Below are 27,553 nucleotides of genomic sequence, written 5' to 3'. Positions count from 1 at the left end.
ACGCGCCGTGCGGGGCGGGGCGGGGCGGGCCGGGCCGGGCCGGGCGCGCCCCGCGGCGGGGCCGGGCCGGGCCGCGCCGGGCCGGGCCGCGGCGCTGGCAGCGCGGCGGCAGCGCGGCGGGGCGCGGAGCATGGCTCCGCCGGGGACGGGCGGGATCCCGACGAGTGCGCCCTCGCTGGGCTCCGCGGCGGCCTGGCCGGGGAACCGCGCCGCGCTCGGTGGGTGGCCGCGGTGCGCGAGGGAGGTTCCCGCCGGCCTCCGTGGGCCGCGGTGGCGCGGGCGGCTGCTCCCCGGCGCCGCGGGGCCCGCAGCGGGGAGCGCGGCGGCCGGTGTCGCCCTCCCTGCGTGCCGGCCGCGGGAGGAGGGCGGCCGCAGCGGGGCGGGCGGGCGAGGGGCTCGGGCCCGGCGCCGGCGGGTAGCGGGAGACTCCCTGGCCTCGGCTCCCGGTCGGGAAAGTCGTGCTGGGGAGATCACGCTGCCTCTCCGCCTGCGCAGATAGCTTCGGGGGTGAACCCGGTCTTACTGCCCCCCGGGGTGTGTTAGGTTAATTTGGGGTGGCTGTCGGTGTGTGTTGGGTCGAAACAAGTAACGAACTCTACAAATTTAAACTTGGTGACTTTTCCGTATTAGACTTTACTATGAGTTTAAATAAACTGAGTCACAAAGTAGAAATGAGTCATGATTACTTTGACCTCAGAGTCCGTTATGGGCTTAAACTTGGCTAAAAGTTTAGCTTTTGAGAACTGAGTGTGTTGTGATTTCTAAGATCTCTGAGAAGCGCTCGCGCGTGTGCGAGCTCCAGAAGCAGCTCGTCTTCGGTGGCGTGGTCTTTGTTTACGTTTGGTCAAGATGTTTTGGTAGCTAATAATCTTGCAGTGGAACTGATTTTGTAGCCGGTGTTGTCTGAAGTGTGAAATGCGAGAAGTGAACGTGCTGGAATACAGTCCTCTGTGCGGACGTCCACGCGCTTGAAGCGCTTGTGCTGGAGCCGAGGTTCGTTCTTGCGTGGCGTGACTTTCAGAGCGATTGGCTCCGTGCCATCTGGATAGTATGGTGTTGATAAGAGCATGTCAGCTTGTGTAAGAGTGAGCTTTGAGTTTAATGGAGGGGCTTGACATAAAGATGCTTATTACTGTTGAGTTAGGCACTAGATGTGTCTGCTTTTCCTGTTCTTACCTTTGTAAATCTGTAATTACCAGTTGGTGCAGGTCAGGTGGGTTCAGAACAGACTGAGATACCTATGACCTGCTGTTTGTTTTCTGAAAGCAGGAGGTTTTTCATCCAGTCCACCCTTCTCCAGGAGAGTGGAAAGAAATAATAACAGGCACATCTGGGACCAGTGAAGTACCGCTGAAAACATAAGCATTACGTTATCTTTTTTTTTTTTCATTTTTAAGTTTCCAAGGAAAGAGGCTAATCATCTTGAATATCAAATTTGTGCTAACTAGCAATTACTCTGCCCAACGCAGTAATACTTATTTCTTGAGGTTTTTTTAGAGAGGTGAGAGAAGCAAGGGCATCTTGGATTTTGTTTTCCCTCCTTCTCTATCCCCCTTTTGACCATTTTTTTTCCTTTCACTTCTCACTAACTTTAGTATAAAATATTATTAACAGATAAAAATTATGGTTGCTCTTTGCTAGGTTGCTAGGTTGCTGCTTTGGCAAATTACTGTACATGCTTCTACGTGCTGAGTTTGCTATGCAGTTTATCTACTACTGGCATCTTAAGAAAGGATGTAAACAGATGTTTTAGTAAACTGAAGGGTGGGTGTTTATAGGCCTGTACTGACTTTTTACTATACTCAGATTTGTTTTAGTGAGCTTGAAGACAATTATGCTGAGGAATGGATAGTGTGGCATGTGCATTGGTAGAATTTAGTAATTATGGCAGTAATTTAGTGTGGTATATGTAGATGAATAAGATTTACTTATGAAAGCTGAAAGTTGGCAAGCACAGCAGGAAATGCAAAGATATGAAAGCACGGGATGTTTCTTTTCCTCTGGTCTGTCAGATGCTTTCTGCCAGTTTATTTGCTGCATCTCCACACAGAAGACTTACTGATTTTGGATAAAAATAATTTTTGACTAGTTTAAACTAGTGGATATGTTTGTTACAAAAATATGTTGTTTAGTATACTTGGTAGCATTGATTTAATGCTGTTTCCTAGAAGAACTTGCACCTTAAATTTACCCGTAATTATATCTCAGATATGTCCAGGGGTGATTCTTTTTAGACATAACCAAATCAATCTGGTGTACTTCGTTAAACTTGTGTGGTAGCTGCATGTAGTGCATTCTCTATTTGAAAGCTGAAATTTGAGAAAAAAAGTTGCAATTGAAATGCAGATGCAAAGCTTCTGTTCTATTTTTTTTTTGCAGTAGGAACTGTCTGCTGCTCAAGTAGTGATCAAAGCAGTGATACCACAAGCCTTACAGTTTTAACAGTGATAAATTGTGTTTCCTCTCTATGTATGTATTTTCTCAGTATTATCGATTGCATTTTTTGTCACGTACCTGGTAGCATGGATTGGGTCTTTGTTCCTGTTGCTCATGTTACATTTTTTTTTCTTTCTCAACAGAGCAAAACTGCTATGGATATTTTAGTTGATTTATCTTTGAATTCTCAGTAACATCAAATGCTTTTGTGGTGTAGTTATGAAGTTTGGTCTTCTTGCTTGGTTCAGAGCAAACTTCATCTGGGAGTGTAGAAATTACAATGGTTTAATCTTGTTGAGGATTGTGTAGGTTATACAATAATGCTTTTAGCCATAGTTAATGCTTGCTGTTAGTAGAAACTATCCTTATTTAGGAGAGTCTCCTTCTTTCTTTCCCATTCCAAATAGCTTATAGTGAAGCCTGTCCTAAAACTTACTGCTGACAACTTGGTGAAACAATGTTGATAGGGAAAGTAAGTCAGAAATGAGTAGGGATTAGGAAGTTTATCAGGGCAGAGATGGTCTCGAAATTCAGATGAGGAAACTCGCTTTCCAGACCTACTGTGAAATCTGCAAATTTTGTCAATATTCAGTCTGGCTTGGATCCAGCAGAGTGCAATTTCAGGTACTATGCAAGACTCATGGTTTTATACTTCAGAATATGATGTTGGATAGTAGGGATGATGCTAGGGGTTGTGAGATGATGGGTTATGCCTGAAACTTACTGCATCCGTTTTACTGCTAGTGTTCTGCAAGCAGAAATACTTCTGCAGTTAGAACTAGCTTTAAAGAAACCTGGTTGATTCTTATGTTCATTTTCTTGAGATACTAGTTTCTAATTAACTACTATCTAAACCTTCGAATGAAAGTTTTCTGGTCTATTCTTGAGTTCCTGTTAGAGGACCTTGCTTGACCTTTTAATTTGGAAGTACTATTACTCCTTGTCATTATATTCTTTCATCATGTTGCTTCCTTTCTCTCATCAGACTTCCTGCTTATTTCACTTCTGTTAATAGGTTCTGGTTACTGCAAGGAAGCTAAAAGTTAAACAGAACTTGCGAGCTATCTCTTGGATTATAGTTTTTTTCTTTGCAATTCAGTTTGTAAATATCTCTTCAAGCAATTTCTTTGAAATAGAAGGAATGCTTTTCTTTGCTTAGAGTTTTTTTCTGGACCCCCCCCCCCCTTTTTAACGTGTTTCTTGCTGCCATTTGTGATTTGTCTGGTCTCTTCTGTAACTCTTGCTGGTAAGGCAAGGAAGCCTTACGGTTCCTGAATGTCTTAATGTGCGTTTGTTTTAGGCAATGATATGTTCTGATTTGTGATTGGAATTGCATGTTGTTTAATCTGCATAGTTACGTAAAGGGAATTTGACTGTTTTTACAGTAGTGGATAGATACTATTTAAATCAGGTAACTTTTTAAAAGTATATTTAATTTGAAGTTGTAGCAAACTGCTCTGGCTAAATTTACTATGATTAAAATAACAAAACTCCCACATTCAATTAATACATGATTACCATCAGAGTTCTAAAGAATTTAAGAATCTGAAAAATGAAATTAGACTTTAATAAGAGAAGCTCTAGTGGAGCATTTTATTTTACATTTAAATAAGCTGAATATCCTGAATGAAAGTAAATAGCTGATCTAGCTTGTTTCCTTCCCAATGTGTGCTTATTTTAAATAAGAACATATCCACTAGTTGTAAAATGCAGAGGGACATAAGTTGGCCATTTCTGGCATCTAATTAAGTACGATATGAAACTCCATTTTTGTATAATTTCTAAATAAAGTAAGTTTTGTTAAATTTATAGCACAAAGTATTTAGGAAGTTGAGCTAATATACAGGTTTTTGTTTGTTTTGCACTTTTTAATTCAGATGTAAGATTAATACATGGTTAAATCATGCTTAAAACAGATGCTTGAAATCAAAGCTTACATCTATTTATCTTATAGATGTCCAGCCTGGAGGTAGGAAGTATCATTGAAGTTTAATCCAGTTCAAAGCATACTTGCAACTAGAGCCAGGAGAGAATGAAACACGAGGTATGATCACCAAGCATCTTCCTTTGTAGAATTAGCTGAGGCCATCATTGTGTGATCATTTCCCCTGGTGGTATTGCCATCTTAAGTAGCAATTTGATTACCCTGGGGCAATAGTTTGTGGTAGTGTCACATGGCGAACTAAACTGAGAGTGATCCAAGCATTGCCTACCTCCCCCTCTACCCACTCTCTCCCTCCTCCTTCTCCCCCCCCCCAAAAAAAAAAAAAGAAAACACCCACCAAAGCAAACCTTTTTTTGCCTATTTTGATCCTTGAGAGACAGATGGACTGGCACAATGGTGAGAAATGTGAGAGCTGCGTAAGCTGATGACATGTTTTCCAGCTGCACTTAGCAAAGATGTTTGAGCAGAGGGTATGCTGAATCTGAAAGCTTCGTATGTCTTGTACTGCACATAAATAGGTTATAATTTGATCATATTAAATATCTCTAATTTAGTTAACAGGAAAATCAAAACAGTTGGTTTGTGTATCTTGTGAAATAGCTGCAATTCATTTCCATGCTTGAAAGCAGGGAGTACAACTCTGTGAACTTTACAGAGAAGCAAATAGTAACTATAGAGGTATGTATTTTAATTGTGTAGATTACTATAACAGTAAAATTTATAAAATATAAACAAAGTTCTCTGAAATACATGTCATAAGAAATAAATGGCTTGGACTTAATGGAGTGAAATACAGAGTAACAATATAGGATTTGTTATCGATGGAGGAGAGAGGAGATTACATCATTGTTTATGGAATACTTTCTGTAAATAAAACAATTCAGAAACAACTGGAATGTGCTTAAAGTAATCAGCTAGATGTGGATTATGCCTGAGTTTAGTATGAGAGATTTAGAAAGAAAAAAAATGCATTGTTTTAATGGTGAGTCTTACGCAGTTTGTATAAAAAGCTAAATAGATTTGATCTTGGTTACAAATAAGATTTATTTTTCAAGAATGAGTCATTCTTTGAATGATTCTAGAAAAAATTTCCTGTTTTGTGAAATGTTTGAGTTGTCTATTCAGATCAATGCTAGAGGTGAAGCTTTACTGAGATAATTGGCTTATATAGGGGAGATCCTAATGATAATCTAAATTTCAGGTACGTGGTACTATAATCAAGGAAAGACAAATTCTGAAACTCAGTGCAACAGAAATCTGTTATTGTGGTAGTAGATACTAAAGAAAGAATTGCTCTGACCTTCCATTTGCAGTAAAAAAAGTATTTGAGCTGTTGCCTTTGCAGGAGGTTAAGCCATGTGTGACAGATAGCTGTCTAGTACAGTTAATCCTGCTTTGGGACAGTGTGATGAAGTGGGATGATATCTCTAAGGTGCTTTCAGCTTTATTTTCTATGAATGTGCATGTATATATATATATGTGTGTGTATATCTGTGTGTATACATATATATTGTATATATGTATCAAAATCAAATTTTAGAGAAAAAAGTTTGCTACAGAGCAGTCTCTTTGCTTACACAGTCTGCTCCAGCCTCATTCTTATTACAGTCCTTCAAGATATTCTAGTTTTGTTGTGGTTCATGGTCAAACATAATTTAACTAATATGGAGGCAATACAGTGCTTAATTAGAATGCTAATAAGTATGTATAGGTCATGTAAAATTGTGGTTTAGAGAAGGAGGAAATATTTTGTTTCATATTGTGCTACTTCTTTTTCCTCCTATACTGTTTTCTAAAGGTGCTCTAAAATTCTCTTGAGCCATTGCTGGGATAGAGAAGACTGGTAATGGTTAGAAACAATATAAAAGGCAACTTCTTGGCTGAGGCTGACTGGCTCTATATTTTACTTTTTTCTGATGAGGATTAAGGGCAGAGAATGTTCAAACTTAATACTTTATTTTTAAAGCAAGCAAGACTACACAGTATGAAAGCAATCTGTGCTCTGTAGCTTAACACCACTTTAGGAGCGATACTCATACCAGTTTAAGGTTTTCATTTAGAGCACATCTTTGTCAAAACTTAAGTAATTGTAATATGTAGACTGATGCATGATGACAGGTATATAAAATGTCAGGAAAGAAAAACACAGAAGCAAATCAATTCCTACATGAATTGAGTAGAATTAAGAAAGGCTGCTATGGCCTGAACTTTCAGTAGAAACCTTCATGAAGCAACATCCTGCATCATGAGCATGAGGTAGACTAGCAGTAGTCTGCTCATAAGCGTAACATGCCTCTGGGGAAGAGGGATCATAAAATGAATGATGTAGCTATGATTTGGGGCATATATTGCTCATAACTAGACAAGCCTTATTTTTTGCATTGTGTCATTCCTATTGAAGTTTGAGTGTCCGATAAATGATTGCCAAGTGCTTTGCTTTCCTTGTGAGCGTATACAGCACTGGGTATTTGATCTATCTAGCTGATTTGTTGGATATTTTTTTTTTTCCTTTTGGATAGATTTTTATACCTGAAGTCAACTGAAGAAAAATAATGTAGCCTAGTTTACATAGGCTGGTATGTTGGAGTATATATGTTTGTTAATGCATTTTTAAATGGAAAGATACTTTTAAGTGTATTTTTATGCCTATTTCTAAAACTATTTAAATATCAATCCAATTTTGCATGGGCAAATCTATACTACGGAGTAATCCATTAATAAGATACAGGAGTTTTTCAACATCCCTATACCAGGAAAAGTTCCACCATAGGCAAAGTTTTCCTGGAAAAATAAATACAAATATACATACACACACATATACATACATATAATAAGCTTTATCTATCCTTTGAAAATTTGCCTAAATTGACAGAACTTTTCTACTGCAGATCAGATTTTAGCAGATTGAATTTTATCAGTAGTGCTTTGGGTGTCAATATATGGACAAAAGTACTGAAATAAATCACAACACAGGTTGTGATTGAAATGTCTGCGATAAAGAAAGAAACAGAAGATGAAAAAACCCCAAACTTAGTCCTTACTGTACAAACAATTATACTTGATTTACATTAGGCATTTGAAATTTGGCGTCATTAGTCATGTGCATAAATACTTGTGACAATGTTTGCAAGATTGAGTTCTGAGATTATTGTAATTAACCAGGCAAACGGTCCTTTGCAGAAGGAAATGAAATTTTTTCATCAGCTGTGTACCAAAACATTCCCATTCAAAAACAATTCTGTCAGGGAGAATATAAAAGAAGGAAGAACTCATAACAATTGGCGCTTTTTATAAATACGCCAAGGAGAGCGCTTGGGTGTTACGGTAATGCCGACTGCAATAGCCGACCTTTCAGCTCCGGAAGGAGCCGAGGCCTGTTGTGCAGGCGGGAGAGGCAGAGCTGCAGGGGCAGCAAGGGAAGGGGCCCGGGGGGAGTTCACGAATGGGAACTCGTGGGATTTTCGTGCCTTTTTGAAGAACCAGGCTAGGAATCTCAGCCTAAGTCATTACTGAGGTTTCTTTTTTCTTTTTTTTTTTTTCCTGCTCCCCCCTGCCCCCAATAAGATTTTAGTCGTTTCTTGAAAGTGATCTGTTCTTCTGAATATGGTGTAGCTCTGTCGTTGGAGTTGCTTGTGAACTTGAGATTGGCTATCCTCTATCCTGGATATACAGAATTTCTTCTTGTTTGATGTGAACATTTGGCAGTGTTTGTGACGTGCTTGTCTATTTCCCGTGTATAAACACCATCTTCTGTTGATGTGTGTAGCCTTATGAATCAGCTTTGTATTTTAATTTTAAATTTGTGTACGTTTTCTGTGGTTTTCTAATTGGTGAGGTTTCACATTGGTCTGCATTAAAAATAATTGTGTTGAATGTTATACTTGTTGCACATAATTATTTTTTCCCCTGTATTTTCCCTTTCCCTTCCTGTGAGACTGGGGCTCTGTGTTGCTACCATTACCTTAGGAAAGCTCGATTTAGATGTATTCATCCTACTTGGCTCACAGTTACTTGTTCCCCTGTCTCAGCTTACTCAGTCTCTTGATTGCATTGACACAACCATTGAAGCCACCAGCTATACTGCATTGGTGAAGTGACTGCTTAAAAAAAAAATATATATATATATATATATATATATATTTTCTTCCCTAAAAACCTGAATCATCTCAGTATCTCAGTGATACGGACTGAGGAGGGACGGGATCTCTTAAAGCAACTTTGCATCTGGAGAGATTATTATGGTGAACCACCATTCACCAGTGATGAACTCTGTGTTTTTTGAGGCATGAGCCTTTGATGACGCTTTAAGTCCTACTTGCTCTCTAGACTTTTAACGTGGGAAATACCTGCCAGGGTTATAGAGAAATGGCAAGAGGTATTCCTCCATTAAGACAACACATACGGCTCTTGCCACAAAGAGCTAGAAAACATAAAGATTCAACTTAGAGATTCAGTCCATGGCCCTGCTTGATATATATATTTTTTTGCCTCTCCTCTCAGCTGTTAGCTTGATTAGTAAATGGCTGTTGAGACCTTTGAAATAGTGTGGTAAATCTTTCCTGTTCATTCTTAAATGGATACTAAAACATCTACCTAATTGTTTGAAGTTGCTTGTATTTAAACATTGTAAGAGGTGATTTATTAATACCTTTCTGAGCTTGTAATGTGTACTGTTTCAATGGGATTCTTTAGATTCTGAGGTAGTCACAAAAATTATACTTCTCCAATGTGATTTTTTTTCCTTCCAGCTTAGATAATAAATTTTCTATCCTGTATAATTTAATGGGGATTTTCTAGCTCTTTGTAGCTCTTACCACCTGGCCCCCCCTCCCCCAAAAATGAGTATATCTATATTAAGCTGTAAATTCCTAGAAGGTAAATAAACTGTATGTATGATCAACTTTGCAGTTACATGGGCATGTCCACTTACTCTTCTGTCTTCCTTTTAGTATAAAACAATTGCAGTCTTAAAGTGTTAAGTTGTATATATTGATCAATTGTCCTACCCAGGCAAAAGTTAAAGCTTCTAATAGTTACCTTGCAAATTCTGTGTGCAAAAAAAGTATTTGTAGAATTACTGGCTTCTCTTAAAAGTAAATAGTTTTCTTTTGGTTTTTGGAAACAAGCTAGGCCATCCTGCTTTGTCCAAAGTAAACATACTGAAATTTATTTTAACACTTAATCATTCAGCCTCCAATCTCCTCAGTTGTTTGTTTACTTCTGTTTTTTTGCATTTCTACTTTGTCTAGAAAATTAGAGGAATACTTCACTTTTTTTGCTAATGAAATTTTTTAAATTGTTATTTCAAAGAAGTGCCACTACCTTTTTTTTACTTTGAGCAAGTCTTCACTGTTACTTAGTACTGAACTGACAATTTAAGACTTATGAAAAATTCAGAAATCCTGTAAATAAATAATTAGTATTTTGATAAAAAGAAAGTTAAGTGAAATACATCTCAACTGCACCTGTACAAATCTTTTCTTAACGGTCTGTCACCTTACTGGCATTTTTCAGACAGCTGTTATATAACTAGTTCATTTAGTTAATAGTTACATAACCAATCCAGCACAAAAATGATGGTGGAATAATGATTTCTCTACAGTTTTTGAGATTTTTATTTTGCTTGAAGAGAGTTTTTGTGGCTCTAGACATTATTCTAAAAATGTAACTCTTGCGTAAATGACTTTCTGATGAGACTCTTAGTTCTTTCAGTCAGTTTGTCTGATTAATAGGAAGAAAGTATGAACTGCCTGGTCATTTTAATGTGAGTCAGGTGGAAAATATGTTGAAATACAATATTTAGATTTTTGATTGGTCTTTTTTGTCATTCTTTCTTACTTCAAGCATCACCTTTTTCAAGTAAAGCGAAGGAGAAAAATATTCTAGACATGCATGAATTTTCTTGCACATTCTGTAGGAGCAGTCTTAATTTTCTGTGTATGGTGTGTGTAACCTCTGTAGGTTCAGAAAGTTTTCAAAACAAGCATGTAATCTTGGATTTAGCTGAACAGTTGAGCTTACCTGGAATCAGTTGTATACTTCAATATGTGAGAGAGTACCAAGATATTAGTATATGCATGTATGTTTGCCATAAAGGTGATCGAATATTGGAACAACTGGCCAGAGATCATGTAAACTCTCCATCCTTGGAGAGATTCAGAACTTGACTAGGTGAGTACTTGAGAAACTTGGGCTCATCCGCCCTGTTTTTAGTAGGATGTGGACCCTTGTAGGGTCTGCAGAGGTCCCTTTCAACCTAAGTTGTTCTATGATTTTGTATCAACAGCAGGAGATATATACCTATTAACTTCATACTGTACCAGAGAGGACAGTGCTTATTTATGTGTACAGGATTAGTGTTTACCTACTCTATAACTCTTTTTTTTTTTTTTTTTTTTGAAGTAAAAGCCTCTTGCCCTCCTATTTCAAGTTTAAATAGAAAAATACAAATCTTAAAGGAGTGAAGAGTGAGCTCATCTTATGCTGATGGTTAGTTTATATATTTTTAAGCCTAGTGTGTAAATAGTGTGGTTCTTTTTTCCTTTGTATTTTATTCATTTTATACTTTGCTTCATTTGGTTGTCAAACATTGTAAAACTGTGCATAGAAACAGTGGATGGCATCTTTTTAATGGGAAAAAGGTTATTTTTGTCCAAACTATGTCATTTAGGGGAGAAATATTTAAATTATTAAGGTGTGGTTTCGCAGAGTAGTTGTGATTTTGTTAATTTGGCACAAGATGAAAACTGAGGAGGAAGAAAGAGAGGATAAACTTCGATAACCTTTGTGCTTTGAAATTCTACTGTTGAGAAAAAATGTGGTTATTTCTCTCAAATCTGATACCCCTTCTTTTCAAAGGTCACTTAAATCCTGTATGTACTTTTTCCTTAGGCTAATTTGCATAAAGTTAGGACTGGAGGAGTGGTATGGATTTTTTTTTCACACTGATGGTAAGGAGGAGCAATAGTAATGTTTAGCTGAATGTTTTGAAGTGTAGTGAATATGCTACTGTGAAATATGCCTACCTTCTTGTTGAGAGTTGAGATCTATCAGGCCACAATATCATTTGATATTCCCTGTTACTTTGAAGAAATATAATGTAATTATGTACATGTTCTCTGTTCCATAGTTACTTTACTAACAGAGCATATCTGCTGTTACAGGGGCGAGTTCCAAGGCAGTTGAATCCATGTTACCTACTCAGGTTGTCACAGAAGTTCTCATGAACACTAATGAAATTTGGTCAGGCTCATAATTTTCTAAATGGTGTTGTTCAGTGTATCATAATAACTCTTTGTTAATTTACATAGGTGATGAAGAGTATCTCCAAGCTTTGTCAAGCCATGGTTTACAAACAACTACTCTGACAACTAAAATTGGCCATGGTAATGGGTCTGACCACCCAGAATATATTGCCTTTGCATTGGTTCCTGTTTTCTTCATCATGGGTCTCTTGGGGATCCTCATCTGTCATGTCCTTAAGAAAAAAGGATATCGTTGTACAACAGAGGCTGAACAAGTAGAAGAAGAAAAACTTGGCGAAAAAATAGGTAATCAGTGTGTCTAGTAAATGCCTCTTACGTATTTCTGTGCATTGCTACTAATACAAAATACTTACTGTGAGACTTCTGTCCTTTTTTTCTATTAAATGTGACCAGAATATTTTGAAGATATATGTTTTTATTTCCATTATATGGTCTATTGGTTTTGATCAAAACTCAGAGTCTTCCAATTTCCCATGCAAGTCCTCTAAAACAGATTAAGAGCTTGTGGAGAGAACAAAACATCCAGTTTATTTTATTTATAATGTTTGGGGCTGTAAACTGCTATCTGAGTCACCAAGCTGCTTTTTTGCATTCAATGTGCTGTTAGTAACAGCAGAGTACTATACGTAACTTATTAAAGAGTAACATAAAGCTGCTCTTTAAAGCATAGCAGGTCTTAGGTGTATGTTTAACAATCTTAAGCAGACTTGTGCTGTCATTCTCCCTTCTCGTCATAAAGCTGAGCATTTAGACTGACTATTTTCCATTTTACATGACATGTTTTACATGCTCCTTTTTTCTTAAAGATATCTTTGCTTTTGTTCTGATGCATGTTCTTTGTACTCTTTTTGTGGTTCCTTGTTCCTATCTTTTCTTAAAAAAATTTATCTGTCACTTGGGCGGAGCCATAGGAACCCTGTTGTTGCATGTAGCTAGGTAAATACAAGGGCCAAGTCCATGTAAATGCTTTGGGCCTTTTTCTCTCCCCAGTTGATTGATAGCATCTCGGTAGGTTTATAACAAACATAGATTACAGGGGCTTGGTGGTAACTGAGGAGTCAGGTGATGCAGTAATGATACGTCAGCGTGTTCTTAAGCAGCTACTGCCTGGGGCATGTACTTAGCAGTTGGTATTATTTGATCTGCTATTTCAAGTGAGTAGTAATAGAAAGCAAGGGGAGGGATGGTAAAAGGTGGGCAACTTTTAGGTTTTAGTTTTGAAAAAGTAGCTGAGTCTGGACTGTAAAGTTACAGGCATGAGGTTGAAAGTGAAGGGTGGGTGAAGAGGCAGGGAAGCACCTGACTTGCTGCTTGGAGACCAATGTCGGGCCTCACCGCTCAAACTTGCCTCTCTCCTGCTTCTGTTAAAGCTAGTCATAGTGATTGTTAGGGAAGGGCAGAGCTGGTGCCTTTCGGTTTTCCTTTGCCTTCCTCTCTCTCCTCTTTCTCTGTGTTCTGAGGAATCTTCCAGCATTGTTTCAGCAGGTACAGTTGACTCCACGTGGGTTAAGAGTAGCCAGGATGTTTCTCTCCTGAATTCCTGGCTCCTATCGTCTTAGGAGAACCTTGGGCACATGCGCGCTCTTAAAAAGTCAAATATTGAGACTTTGTCATTGTGAAAAGTTTAGGTTGAATATCTTGTATTGCAGAAGCACAATGATGTCCATTTTAAAATAACGCCTTCAGGCAGTTTAGTGATCTCTTTTCCCTCTGTCGTGGAGATTGGAAATACTGCTCTCTTGCTTCTCTCCTTATTAATTGGAGAAGGAATTTTGATGTATGTTTATGAAAATACTGAGCTTTCTAAAGTCTTGCGTGAAAATAGCTTAGACCTGTCTGTGTAGATTGCACAAATTTGTGTTTTTCCTGAGTAAGGAATAAAAAGTCTAATCTGAGGTTTCTCTTAAAAGGGATAATAGATCTTTTGGGGGTTTTATGTAATATTCCACTGATTTTTCTCATTATGTTTTTAAATACTTCAATTTTCCTTTTGGAAGGCCAAGATATTGATAATATTTATTTTCTTGCACAGAAATGAATGAAACTATGCATGAGAATAGTGACACTGTGGGACAAATTGTTAACTACATAATGAAAAACGAAGGTACAGTATGGTGATATTGAAGTATAAGCCTTTTGTGATGATGCCTGATAGCAAATACATTTTTTCAGATACACTGAAGTATAGTATATTCATGTATTTTCATTTAATAACCTTTTTGTGCATGCATAACTTTTTGAAATTGCCTTCAGAAGGCAATAACTTCAGACAAAATGGGAAAGGTTTTGTTTACTTAAAATATTTTGTTTGTTTGGTTTGTGCCTTTCTTGATCTTATTATTAAGTATCTTAGCATCTGAGTTGGTTGAAATTTTTTGTTTAGTTTTTGAAGTAAAAGCCCAGACTTTTTAATGGTAACATTTATACTAGGTAAAATTTTACATTTTTGACTCCATCAAACTGATTGTCTTGAAATGATTCCTGCAGCTGTTGTCCAAAGAAAGCTTTGTGAATAATTGAGAAAACAGAATAGACTATCTGTCATGTGTCAGACATGGCGTCTTCATGTTGTATGCACACAAAGTAAAGGGGAAAAAAGATAGGATTTGAAAAAATAAAATGAAACTTAAGCAGTCCAAGGAATACTTGGTTAGTTCAGAATGCATTTGCCTGGTCTAATGAACGTTTAGAAGACTGCCTATTTCACAGTATAAGAACCTTTAGTCTTTTTAATTTTACATTGTATAGATCAAAGTTCTCTTAAGCATTGGACTTGCCTCTGAGTTACTGCTGTATGAAGACTAGTCCTCTGGAAAAGTTCTTTTCCTTGATCAACCTTAAGACTTTTCAGCTTTTGTGGTTTTCCTCTAGGTTGGGATTAGGTACCCCATGTGTGTTTTTTAAATATGTGATCAATTTGTAGTTCTGGGCTGATAGTTAATTTGCATTTTTTTAGGGCTTGTTTATAAACAGATATTCCTTGTCTTTGAAATTGCTTTTTACGTGTGAGGTGATGATGCTTCTATGCTTAAAAAGATGTTTAAAAATTTCTAGTAACTTTGTGAGGGCTGAGGAGCTGCTAGATTATATGGCTCGTATCGGGGCAGTGCTTCAAGTGCCATATGAACTGTAACTTTAGTCTCAGATTAAGAAAATCCTATAGAATTATATCAAGGTTTTGCATCATTTTGTCTCATGCCTTTTTAGAGATTTGCCTAATCCAGCCATGTCCATTGTAGGTGAATTTTCATTGAGAATCTTTGTTTTTGTTGTTTGCTTTTTTAAAGTTAGAGCTGTACACTTAAGATTCCCATTTATTCTCATTGCAGCCAATGCTGATGTGTTAAAGGCCATGGTAGCAGACAGCAGTGTTTTTGAACCTGAAAGGTAATTACTGTCCTTAACACATGTTTCCAGAGCCAACTAAGAACACACCCTTTCAATGGTCCTGTGTGAATGGAAGCATGGTGAAATGACATCCTTTAATGTAACTGTTTATTAACTGCCTAAATCTACCAAACTTTAGTATCAGTAATCTGGAGATTTAGTCAATGGTATCATATTAAATATCTAATAATTATTTAAAAAACTAAAATTCTTGCCATACTAATACCATGTGTAATAGATGGTTTTTAGCTTTCTGTAACTTGGAAGTGTAAGTTTTGTTATATGAAACCTAAAGCATGTTAGCAAGGAAAAAAAAAATCCTAACTTAAAGTCACTTAAAGAGATTTTTCTGTTCTCTGGTTATGGTAGAATTTTGTTTCATGTGCCCTTCTAAGACTATGTCACTTCCTGAGTCATCAGCTAAGAGGATAATATCTTGATTTCCTTATGGTGTTCTTTCTGAGTCACTACATTTTCTGTGTGCCTTGTGATATACTTCTCTTTAGTATCTTGTTCTTCTGGTTGTATGCTTTAGGTGCATAATGCATGCTTTTTGCACTAAATATTTACAGAGGCGGCAAATATTTGTTTACTTTATAGTGAAGTTCTTTAGTATTTTTTTTTCACGAAACCAACTTGTCTGATTTGAAAGGATAGACACAGCACTTGTTTCATTAGTACAGAGGTTAACTTAAAATAGACATCTCTTTCTGTGCCTCCTTCTGTTTTGCTTTTTCTCTTTACAAATGTGGCAGTAAGAATATGTATTGGCTTCTGTCTTTACAGCATGTATCATTTGTTTAAAAGTGCTTGTACCTGTACATAAGTACGTATAGCTATCCTACTATAACAACTTTTAATATATAATCCTGTATTTATATTCAAAGCAGAGGAGATTAGGATTCAAGCAATACTATGTTGCTAATTTAAAGGGGGAGGGGGAGAGGAAGAGTGTTTTGGATTTAGCAATATGAACAGGGCTATGTAACATTTTCTCCTATTTTAACTGTGAGAGGCTTCTTTTTTTGAATAAAATAACTTGTTCTTCACACATATGGGGATTATTTTCAAATTTAAAATATTTTGTATGGTTCAGAAGGAATATTTCGTTGAATTTTAACTCCCAGACTTTTTGTGTAGGAATGTGTGATGTTACTTGAGAATTTCAGACTGTTGTTTCAGTAGTGAATTAAAGTATCATTATGGGGTCATGGGAATAGGGACTTGAGAGGCTAGTATAAGGTATGACTGACTGCTTGTGTATCATTTCTGACAGATACTGTTAAAGCTTTAACAGTACAAGCGGAATGCATTGTATGTCTTCATATATACAGTGCTTTAGGAAATGCTTTCTAATGATAGCAGTAGTAGTAGCTAACCTAAATCAGCACTTTTGGCACTTGGTCATTACTTGTTGTATTTGCTGTGTGTTGAACAGATTTTATTTCCCTTATAGCAATCTTTTATTTATTCTGAGACTATTAAATGTCTCCTGTCAATATTTGTGTTTTGAAAATATTCAATTAACTGCAGTCTGTCATGGCAGGTTTTATTCTTTCTGTTCTCCTTTGGATTCTCTTCACTTTGACAGTATTTTTCTTGAAGTAACATGCCCAGAACTGAGTGGAATGAACCCTCCAGCTATGGCATGATTAATACTGAGAAACGTAACAGAATTACTCATGTAACTTCACAGGTTACTCCTGTTACTTCCACTTTGCAATTTGTCCTTTTTTTTTTGACAACTACATTCCTTTTCTGAAGAATCTAGCTGGTTGCTCTGTAATCTGGATTTGCAAAGTTAATTTACCTCTGCTCAAGTGTTGGAATTTTTACTACAATGCATTGTGTGTGTGTATGTGTTTTGTGTTTCTGCTCCTCTCTTCTCTGATCATCCTAATTTCTAGTCTCATCCTAATTTCTAGTCTCATCCTCTACAGTAACTATGAGTGACTCAAAGTTCATAGGTTCTTTAGCTGTTTTTTTTATCCTGTTGTCCAGGAAGCTTTCTAAAGCACTGAATGTCCTCAAGACCAGAATAACTCCATTTAGTACGTCTTTCTAATTTTGTAGTAATCTACGTAACGTTCTCCTTTTTTTCCTTTAACAAGTTTTTCTAACTTAAGCTACAATAATTTCACCTGAAATGCACTGTGCTGTAGCTTGTTTTATGGGAAGATGTTGCAAGGCAGTATCAAAATCAATACTGAAGTCCAAAAATACATTTACTGCTTTCTACCTATGTTGTCTGTTTTTTGTTTTAGACTGACTTGCCATATTCTTCATAGATGCATTTTGGTGGTTGCACTGCTTTTTCTTAATCCTCCAGGTCCTTTAAAGTTAACTGCTTTAGCATTTTTCTGAGGCTTGAGCTGAATGGTCTGTTAATTCTTTTTTCTTCGTGTTAGACATTAGTTTTGCTTCTTCCCAATGTTGTGGGACTGTTCTTTTGTGAGTTCTTAAAGATACTGTACCATTTCTGAAATACTTTTGTTCTCTAGGTGTGCACTTCATCAGCTGATTATGTCTTCATCTGTATTAGTCCTATTCATCTGTCCTTTTCTCTATTTTAGCTTGATTTTTTTTATTTCCATGCCCTTTGTGTTAGTTAAATCAACCACCTGATTACACTTAATTCATTTGCAGAAGAAATTTTAACTGCAAAAATACATTTATGTTATGATATATATGCGGGAGAACCTTAAGACACCTTCACAAATGGCCTGTCCCCCATAAATGAATTACTCATTAGATACAACTAAAAGTTATGTTATCCTTTTCCCTTTTAAGAAGTTTTACGTTTCTTTTGTACTTCTTCCACAGTCCTTTATCTCCTACCACTCCTGGGAGTCCAACAACTCCAGGGTCTCCCTTGTCACCTGGTGCTATTCCATTTAAACACAACTGCAAAGGCCATCACTTCCATACTGTTGGAGGAGTAGCAGAAAAGGATGTTTGTACTCGTTGTAGTCACAAACGATGGCATCTTATAAAGCCAGCTCACAAACCTAAAGAGCACAGAAGAAGCCGTCTTGGAGAGGTTACAGTGCTTTCTGTGGGAAGGTAAGACTTACGTCGTTTTATTTTTAATTTTCTTATGGACTCTACAGTGGCCCATATTGGATTAGTTATCCATTGCTTCTATACATGTTTCTATACCTGTAAGCAGATCAGAATGGATGGGTTATCACAGTCAAGACTCCTCTGTGTTACATACGTATGAAAGGCTGTCATACTCTCATATTTCTTGACAATAATCTCTGAAACAGTGATAGCGTATTTGCAGTACTTCAGTGGTACTTAATAATAGGATTAAGTTTTGTTTTCTGTCTGAAGGCCTGCTTAAAACTTGGAACAGTCTTTGAAAAGTGAGATGTTTGCATTCTTTTAGTTACACTTGCTTCTTTATACAGATTTAAAGAGAATGTTATTTAAGGACAAAGGGTATTTTTGCTCGCATCTGTAATATTTTCATATGCTTTGTGCTTGAGTCCAGATTTTGGGTTGACCTCTAGAGTTATTAAATACATTCATGCCAGTTGGATGAGAAACAAGAAAACACTTGTTTTTTTTAATTGAGGAGATCAGACAAGGTTGCAAGAAATCTTGAAGTAACATTACTGTAAAAGCTGAAAGCTCACAAGATATTTGAGGGTTTTTCAACTTTTTATGAGATTTATGAAAACTGTTCAGTTCATTTGGAGGATAAGATGTAGATATTGTAGTAACTAGGAGAAAAGGAAAGTTAGGGATATTTGAAGATTTTAATTTGAAAAGGTAGCTATGTCAAATAGAGATCAAGAAGCTTACCCTAAAATAGCTATTGATTAGAGATCAAAGCACTTAACCAGTGCACAGACAGCTGAAGTGCCAAGGGTTGATGTTGAATGAGGCAGGGTTTTGAAGTGGTGTGATTCTGAAGGAGATAAAGCTTCATCTGATTCTTCCCCTCTTCATCTTCCAAAAAACCCTGTAACCAAACAAAAAACCTCAAGAAATTGAGATATTTCATGGTATAAAAAGATCTTTGGAATGAAAAATTCTTTTCAAGTTGTGAAAATGGTTGCCATCTTTACTTTCCTAGACAGCCCCAATTTCAATCAAACCACTCTGTAAACAACAAACAGCTGGTTTACTTCTGCCCCCAAAGACTTTGAGACAGGAGATTGCAAGTACTCTGTTTAGTTCTGTCAGCTCAGTGTGTAGTAGTCTCCACTTACCAGTGAAGTAGAAAATGTCAAATCTTTTGTAGTTTCATGAAGACCTTGAAGGAGGTTAGGAGGCTGAATGAGTTAGGCATACATTACTGGTAACTCATTATAGATGTGAGAAGTAGCATAAGAGAAAGCACAAAAGGCTGCTTTTTTTTTTTTTTTTTTTTTTTTTTTAACTTTGTTTATAGTGGGAGCCAATGCTTTAAGTTGTTAAGTTGATTGGAGAATTGATCTCATATATTAGGGGGTGAATGAAGAATAGGTAGGATAGCCATGGGCTTTGAAGAAGATTCAAAGTGAGTAGTTTTAGTTTTGCATCCCTCTATGTTCCCTGTTTCTTCCTTCCTCTGGTGAGTCCTCTGTCATCTCAAAAAGAGATGACAGACAAAATTGCAGAGAATGCGATTTTTTTCAATCATGTTAAGGTTGTAATAGTTGAGGGCAGAGAAGGATATTTCAGTAACTGAGAAAATGAGGAATATCCACACAGGAGTGTGGAAGGGAAAGGAAGGGAAGGAAAAAGGTGTATTGTTATGTCAGTTAACAGGTTGTAGGAGTTTTGAGGTGATTTTTTTGTTTGCTTTTTACTGTGAGGATACCTGATGGATATTAATTTAGTGTTTGGTTACATGTCAGTCCAGAGCAGTGTAATTTTGTATATCATGAACTAAAATGTTGTTTTCAGGATTTGGAAAGGAAAAAGTGAAACATTGACTGTCAGAGCTAACTTATTTGCATTAATAGGTGTATTCATACAGTTAGTGAATTTTTTATGATTTGTCACTGAGAACTGAATGCATAGGAGTCTATAGCAGATATGGATACAAAGCTATTGCTCCATTGATGCTCTCTGAAAAAGAAACAAGAATTACAGGTGAATAAATTCTTCTGTTTGAGTTTGATATTTGCTCAATTAAGCATGAACTGTAGAGCCCACTTCATTCTCTTGTCATTTGTTTTTAATTGCCTAGCTTACATTGCAGTTCTATCTTAGAAAATTACTATTCTAAAAATATTTTCAAATATAGTCTGTGGATTGTTCTGAAGTGTGGTCTTTGTGTTGCAGAACTCTGCTCTCTGGGTCTATTTGCACAGGTTATTGGAGGTACTTTCCTAAGTTCTGGTACTGCAGAAGGAGGAGGAGGACAGTGGGTCATTGTGGAAACCTGGAAATGAAATATTTTTCTTTTTGTTCTTCTTTTTCTCCTTCTGAAATGTGTTGGTACCTCACATTTTAGAGTCAGTCTTATTTAAGTATCTTATATGATTGAAGAGATTTAAAAGCAGAATTTTATTTACAAGTTATTAGCGTATAATATTTATTGCTCATATGGTGTCAAGTTGAGACCACAAAGTGGCCTTAAAAATGTATGTGATATTAACTTAAAACTTGCTTTGTTTTCTTTTTTTCTGTCATGGTTTAGGAACTGACATGCGCTCTTACTTACTGACTAAGGTAGTAAAGATAGCTGTGGCTCTTAAAATTTCTTTCACTGAAACTGGGCCCCAATAGGTGTGTGCTCCAATGTTTGGACCTTGGGATGCTCCTCTCTAAAAGTCTGTTCCTATTCATACACTGGATACTGAGAATGATGTAGGTAATCCCTAGGAAAATATAACAGAATCTTTCTTTTGCTCCTCTCAGATTTAGAGTCACAAAAGTGGAGCACAAATCTAATTCCAAAGAGCGGAAAAGCTTGATGTCTGTTACTGGTGTGGAGAGTGTCAATGGTGATATGCCTGTTACACCTACAAAACGGGAATCACGAGAAGCGCCTGCTACACCTGTGAAACAGGAAATACAAGAGAGAAGAAGCTCAGAGTAAACTGCCGGTATCAAATATTAAAAGCTAATATTTAAAGTGGAATGTGATGAAATAAATGAATAATCAGCAAAGAGAAATAAGGTTGAAAATGTTATCTGCTCTATGTGAAAATTCATTTGGTTACAAAAGTTGTTGCAAAAGTCTGCAAAATACATATTTGATATTTCAGTTAATGATAAATTGGTAGAGGCTAAAATATCCTGCAAATTCTTATCTAAATGTTCATTTAGAATTTATAATTAAGCATAGATGTTGAAATAAACTGCTTCTGGAAACTTATTCTGAAATAAACTGGCTTTAGCAGTCCAAGAAGCGTAACATCTGCTTACTGATTTCAGCTTCTACCCCCAGTAAATGGTAATTCAGATTCTAGTACCAATATGCGCTTGCTAGCCAAGAAACCCAAATGTTGCTGACAACTGCATTAGCAGAAGAACTACAGTGCTGCTTTCTTGTGCTTGCTGCACAGTACTTTGTGCTTGTATCAGGTGACTGCTTACTAGATATTTCTCTGATAGATCAGTGGAACTTTGACTAATAAGTAGGAAGAAAGATGAGAATGCTCATAAGACAATGACCTATTCTAGTTGCAAAGTCAGGAAAGCCAGGAGAATAGGATTTTCTTTCATTAAACTTCAGTGCATTGCTTGAAGTACTCCATTAAATGTTGAAAAAAAATGTAGCGGGGCTTACTATCCTAGCATACTTTTATAATATGCTCCTGACTTTTCTTGCTGCTTTGTTCTGTTAATATAGGGAGTAGCCCTGTAACATAATTTGATTTGTTTCTAACTGATGATGAGAAATTGTTTGATAATCTGAAGGGAAAAGGCAATTTTATGTGAATGTGATACAAAATAGCCTGATCCTTGGGGAAGGAAGGAAGGAGTTCTGGGGGTAACTAAATAAAGGCTTTAAAGTGCACTAAGTAACAAGTCTCCTTATGAAGTAGGTTAAAGTGTTGTCAACTCAGCCCAGTTTTGAACTCACAGCTCTCAGTAACCTCAAATATAAGGAAGCACACAAGTGGAAATTAAATATATTAAAAACAAAAACAAAAAAGCCTACAAGCCAAAACCCCTTGAGTGTCTGGAGATTAAATTCTGAAAGGCTAAAGTGCAAGATGAGGCTTTTTTTTTTTCTTTTTTTTAATACGCTTTAGTAATTATGGAGAAATCCATGCTAAAATTCTGTAAATTTAAAAAGGAAGACAAAGGAGCAAGCTGGTTTACAAAGCCAAGGGTGCTTTTCCCCACCCTCTATTGGCAGCCCAGAGATGGCTGTTCACTGAGCTTGCCTGGACTCTCTGCTTAATCGTTAAGTGATAACCTGTCATTTTGGAGCTATTGCATTGAGTGCTAAGCTTCCAAATGTTTAAAAAAGCTGCAGAGAGAAAGGGAGTAAATTGTGTGCTTTGCTCACTGGATAATAAGGTAAATAGTAGGCTAAATTGTCAGTGGATGGACTTCAAGTATGAAGAATTAAGGAGCTGTGGCATCTTCAGGGCTGGACATTTATAAGACCAGATTGGACAAGTGCCTGTCAAAGCCAGTGTAACTACAGTTGACTTTGCCTTGGAGATGAGTGATAGACTTGTGAGGTACTTGGTGATTAGGTTTTGGGGGGTTTTATTCTGTGGCACATCTTGGCAAATCACAGTGCTCTAGTGGCTGCTATCGCATTGCTCTGCTCAGAAATCTAAAGGAGCTTACAGGTGTCAGTAAAAGGAAAACAAAAATCTTGTTTTTTGGATTCAGTTATATTCTGACACTCAGTTTTTCTTTCTTTGAAATTGCTTACTTTCTTCCCTTTAAAAAATCAGTGTTAGCTAAATAAAATAGGATGTAAATTATTTCTGCACTCGCTGATTGTCGTTATTGTGACTGTTGTACAGCTGGATTGTGACTTCGTCTGTGTTTTTTTTCCCCCCTTCCGTCTCCCATGGTAGGCATGATCAGATTCATAGTAACATGTTCTCTGCCTTAGAGGCAGTCTGATTGTCTCCTCTTTAAACAATAAAAATAGCAAGAAAAGGGCATATATGAAAAGTTAATTCTAGTGCACTTTGATTAAAAAATCCATTTTTGAAATCATTCTAATGTTTTGTACTTCAACTTTCTTTCTAATTTATTCTTTCATTTCCTAAATACAAGAAAGCTGTGCCCTGTGATTATCAAAATTTGGTCTCTAAACTTGAACTATTACTTTAATCTAAAAATAAGCTATTCTCTGGAGATTTATAACAGTATAGCTGTAAAAAAAAGTTCATCTATGACAGCTTTTGTTGTATAGTCTCCCTTAGGATTTAAAATGTTGCCCTTTCTAAAAATAAGTTTTCTAATAGCAGGGAATGAGCTCAGTAGAATCTCTCATAAAGGTCTCTCCTGTTCAGCACAAGTATTTCGTAAATCATCTGGAAAACTAGCCAGGGCTTCTTGCTGTGCATGTCAGAAACCAAACAGATCTTGCTTAAAAGGCTAAAACAGCATTTCCTGATGTGGTTCAAGATCAGTTTTTGTCCATGCTGGCATGAAAAAGCTGTGCCTGTATAAACAGATAAAAATATTGGTTAGACATTTGCTTCAGTTGCATATTTTAGACATCTAATCTGCTAAATTATTGTAGCTTCATTTGCTGAAATTGAACAGATAAGCAACATTTAGGACTTCTGTCCCTGAGCCAATAGCAGATGAAAAGCACATAATTTTAGAGAATTAGACTTACTCTCAGATGAGGTGGAAGAAGGGAGACACAAGCGTACTTTTAATTCCTGTCACAAGAGGGTTGTTCTGGCATTTAGAGGCAGCAGATTGTAGCAGGTGAAGCTTTGTGGCTTGACTTAAAACACAGTTAATGGGAGTTCTTGTGTGGTGTGGAATTCCTGAGTTGAGTGGTTCCTATATGAGATACAGTTTCTTGTATCTTGTTTCTTGTATTTGCTGCTACTCCAGAGTTCAGGGTTTCTTTCTTCTCCAAACTAACATGTTCTTAGTATTTTCTTGAAATGAGTTTTGCAGTGTTTCGGCTTACCTTAGCGTCACATTGACTGCATCTTTTTAAGTTGGAGTGTGTCTTCTCCCTGTTTGAGGTCCTTGTTCTCAGTAGACTCCATTTCGTCAGTTTATTTAAGATGTGTTTAGTGGCATGTAAAAAAGCAGAAGTAGATGTACAGGTAATACCTGAAGTCAAAATTTTAATCTGAACTCTCGCACTTCCATTCTAAGTTAATGAATAAACAAAAGCTATGTTCTTGTGCATTGAGTTTGTGTAACATTTTCAGTTCTTAGCATCTCTTTCAAAGTTGTATGCTTTGCATTCTGATGTGATTTGTCAGTTTGTGTCTATATGTTTGCCCATCCTTTTCATGACTGCCAGTTGAAATTTTAGCTTGTCCGTGATCACTTTATGTCCTAAAATTTGTAATGCTTGGCCACCATGTTATGAATTGAGTTTGAATTCTAGAGAAGCTTGTGTATTTTCTTGCCAACTGGAATACAAAAAACTTTTTTTCCATTTTGGAATATCTTCTGACTTATGAATTTGCCTATTCATCCTAAAGCTAATTTTGCTACTTGCACTTCTTTTTTTAGAATTGTTTTCTTCTCTTGCAGGTGGAACTTTCAGAAGAAGTTTATTTGTCTACTTACACACTTTGGAGAAAACTGAGAACTCCGAGATGCGTATTATTTAAAGAAATGTATTTATAGCACTGTAGCATTTTATAAGTTCTGTGATGGCACCTATGCAAAGTTAAATGCTTAATGGCTTTTTGCTAATAAAATCAGTAAGATTTAGATGCTTACGTAGTGTTGAGCTCTGTGGACTTAATACTAAATACTAGACTTGGTCCTCCAAAGAAAAGTACCTATAACTCTTTTGACAGGAAAAGTAAAAGCCTTATTAAATAACATTGATTTTTGTTTTCAGATAAGTATTTTTAAAAAGCTCAATGTTATGAATAATTACCCTACAGATAAACTGTGTTTACCCCTCTGGTCCATCTGTTCTTTTTTCTTCTGTTCTTTCCTTTCAGAGTTCACAGTTGTTCACTTAAAGATAAGCTAGGTTTTGGAAGATTAAAATATTCTTTTAATCTAACTGTTAAGAGACAACTAAAATATGCAAAGAAACAAATATTATTTCGGCCAAAATCTGCATACGTGCCTTTAGTACGTAAGCTCTCTTTACAGTACTGCCTAGTTCAGCTATATGCAGATGTTAAATATTATCAGTGTCTTTCCTTCCTCCTTATCTCAATAACTGCTTGACATTAGACTAAAGAGCATCTTTTCTATGCACTTGGATGAGCTTTTGAAAGGGAAGGTTACTTTCTTCAAGGCCATTTGTCCTTCCATTTTCTTGCAACTGCTTGCCTGTGTGTCAGAAATGCCTAATAGTCTTGCCTTTCTTTTTTGTCTCCCCTACTCCCTCCAGGTTGCTTATTAAACTAAGGCAACCTATTTCAACAATAGATAAGTGTATGGAATATCTGTCAGTAAGAATTGTAGAGTATGCTTAAGTACTTCAGAGTGGCTTTATTGGACTGAAGATAGTTTTCAGTGGCACGAAAATGTTAAACCATGGTATCACTATCCTCACATTTTGAGTGTGACTTACTAGTAAAAATACCAGTGACTGTTCTGTAATGCTGATTCTTTGTATCTACTTACTATGATCTCTGTTTTATTTTTGTTATTTGTTACTTGGGAGCCTATGCAATATTTCAGCAAACTTTGCTGTATAGTAGAAACTGAAAAATAACATTTGTTCCAAGTGCCTAAGAATACATAAACTGTAGCATACTGCATTTTAGTAGAGATTGCACTATATTCTGAGAACTACAAAGTAATTTAATCTGCTTTATGAACTCACTGAAAATCAGTGCCTGTTTTGAAACTGATGTTTTAATTTAATGCTCTCAATCATTTTAGTCCAAATGCTCTAAACTGTGTTTCTCCTTCAAGATCTGAATCAATTTTTTTCATCAGCCTATGCAATGCTAACTATCAATATGTAGAAAGATAAATCTCCCCACTTAAAATTTTAGATATCCTCACAATTTGTAAGGGAAGGTCAGGGTTATTGAGCTATTGCTGGGAAGTATGTGCTACTGATGGTCGTCTTTTGGCTTGTATCCACAAGACACAAACTGAACCTATCAATGTATACTCCTCAATGACACTAACTTTGTTTGCAAAACAAAGCTTCTAAAAAGAATCAATGGTTTATTATTCCTTTTAAATTTGATATTTTTTAGAGATGACTGTTGTGTGTGTTTGAGTCCCCAAGATAAGCTTGGCCATGACTGGTACTTGAGTGTTTAGTATCCATAAGATACTATCCATAAGATCTCTTCAATTTTTAAATTTAATATAAATCAGCTTACGAATGCTAAGAGGCATACCTTTAATAAATTCTTGCATTCTTTTCCTCTCCAAACTTTGCTTGATTATTTCTGTAGAGTTTAATGTTTGCAGAGGAGTTTAATTTGTGTTAGTACAGTAGTTAGCTTTCAATTTCCAAGATGCTAAGAGAAATATGAGTGTTACCCACTTTCTCCAGTTTTTGTGGTTTGTTTATTTTGCAAAACCAAGCAGTTTTGAATAGTTAGCAGAAAGGAGATACACAGTTGTAGACTGTCTCAAAAGCTTTTTTAAAAAAAAACCAGATTTTATTCTGATGGTATTGTGTTTTAGTATGCAGTTGGTTAGGACTGCAAGTAAATATGCCAAAAGAATTGAAGAACGTTTAAATAGAAATATGCTATTTTTTTACTTAATTTAAAAGTAGTTTCTATTTCAATTCCATTGGAAGTATGTAGAATTAAAAAATACAAGGGTATTGGATATGTAAAAGATTGTTTGGCTATTTAACATACTTAAATAAGATGTTATAAGACCTGGTCTATACAGGAGCTTAACTTGTGCCTTGCTACTTCAGCAAAAGGGTTTAGAAATTGTGCCTGTTTTATTGCTTTTAACACTACACTCTAGTTTTGTAGTGGTGTGGATGTTGCTATGTCAGTCTTTCTTAAATTTGCGTATCAAATGTATTTTTAACAAAATAGTTTATATAAAATTTTTGTACTACCAAGCAGTAAATAAAACATTGATTCTTAAGCTTGCTTGTGATTTCCTTAACCCTGTATCCATTGTGTGAAACTTAATCTTTGCACAGTGTTAGTTCTTAAAAATGTGCAGTCTGTTTGCACTGTAAGATTTTATTATGGAGATAGTGAGAAGGTTTTGTTGTAAAAGGATGTACTTAAGTTAGAGGAATTTTATTTTCTTGAGAAAGGCCTATTGCAAATATTACTTTAGTTCTGTATTTCACCTAGAAAAGAAAATCTAAACTGATGTCTGCTCTGATTAAAGACCTTTTACCTTTAAAGCACCAAGACTTTTAACTTAACTTTATTGAATTTGACTTTGAGCTTTTAAAAATACACAGCACTTTTTATTCCCAATTGTTCTTACAAAT

The 27,553-nt window shown here is 36.4% G+C and overlaps 1 protein-coding gene across 1 annotated transcript; it reads left to right on the top strand.

Moving 5' to 3' along the window:
* The first annotated feature begins 96 nt into the window (after positions 1 to 96).
* RELL1 (RELT like 1) lies at positions 97 to 27,192 on the top strand. The gene is made up of 7 exons (XM_062575427.1): positions 97 to 218; positions 11,692 to 11,931; positions 13,679 to 13,750; positions 14,976 to 15,033; positions 17,857 to 18,096; positions 20,893 to 21,080; positions 24,685 to 27,192. The coding sequence occupies exons 1-6, from the start codon at positions 131 to 133 to the stop codon at positions 21,071 to 21,073; spliced, it is 879 nt and encodes a 292-aa protein (XP_062431411.1). The 5' UTR covers positions 97 to 130; the 3' UTR covers positions 21,074 to 21,080; positions 24,685 to 27,192.
* The last annotated feature ends 361 nt before the right edge of the window (positions 27,193 to 27,553 follow it).

Source organism: Rhea pennata, chromosome 4 (genome assembly GCF_028389875.1).
Source record: "Rhea pennata isolate bPtePen1 chromosome 4, bPtePen1.pri, whole genome shotgun sequence".
Lineage (NCBI taxonomy): Eukaryota > Metazoa > Chordata > Aves > Rheiformes > Rheidae > Rhea > Rhea pennata.
The sequence above is the reverse complement of the archived record's forward strand: the minus strand, read 5'-3'. Positions and strand labels throughout refer to the sequence as shown.

Bases quoted from the DNA above. Each gene is read 5' to 3' on its own strand.
- RELL1 (XM_062575427.1), top strand. From the start codon at position 131: ATGGCTCCGCCGGGGACGGGCGGGATCCCGACGAGTGCGCCCTCGCTG. The intron at 219-11,691 runs GTGGGTGGCCGC...TAATTTACATAG, and splicing joins GGGGAACCGCGCCGCGCTCG to GTGATGAAGAGTATCTCCAA. The intron at 15,034-17,856 runs GTAATTACTGTC...CTTCTTCCACAG, and splicing joins AGTGTTTTTGAACCTGAAAG to TCCTTTATCTCCTACCACTC.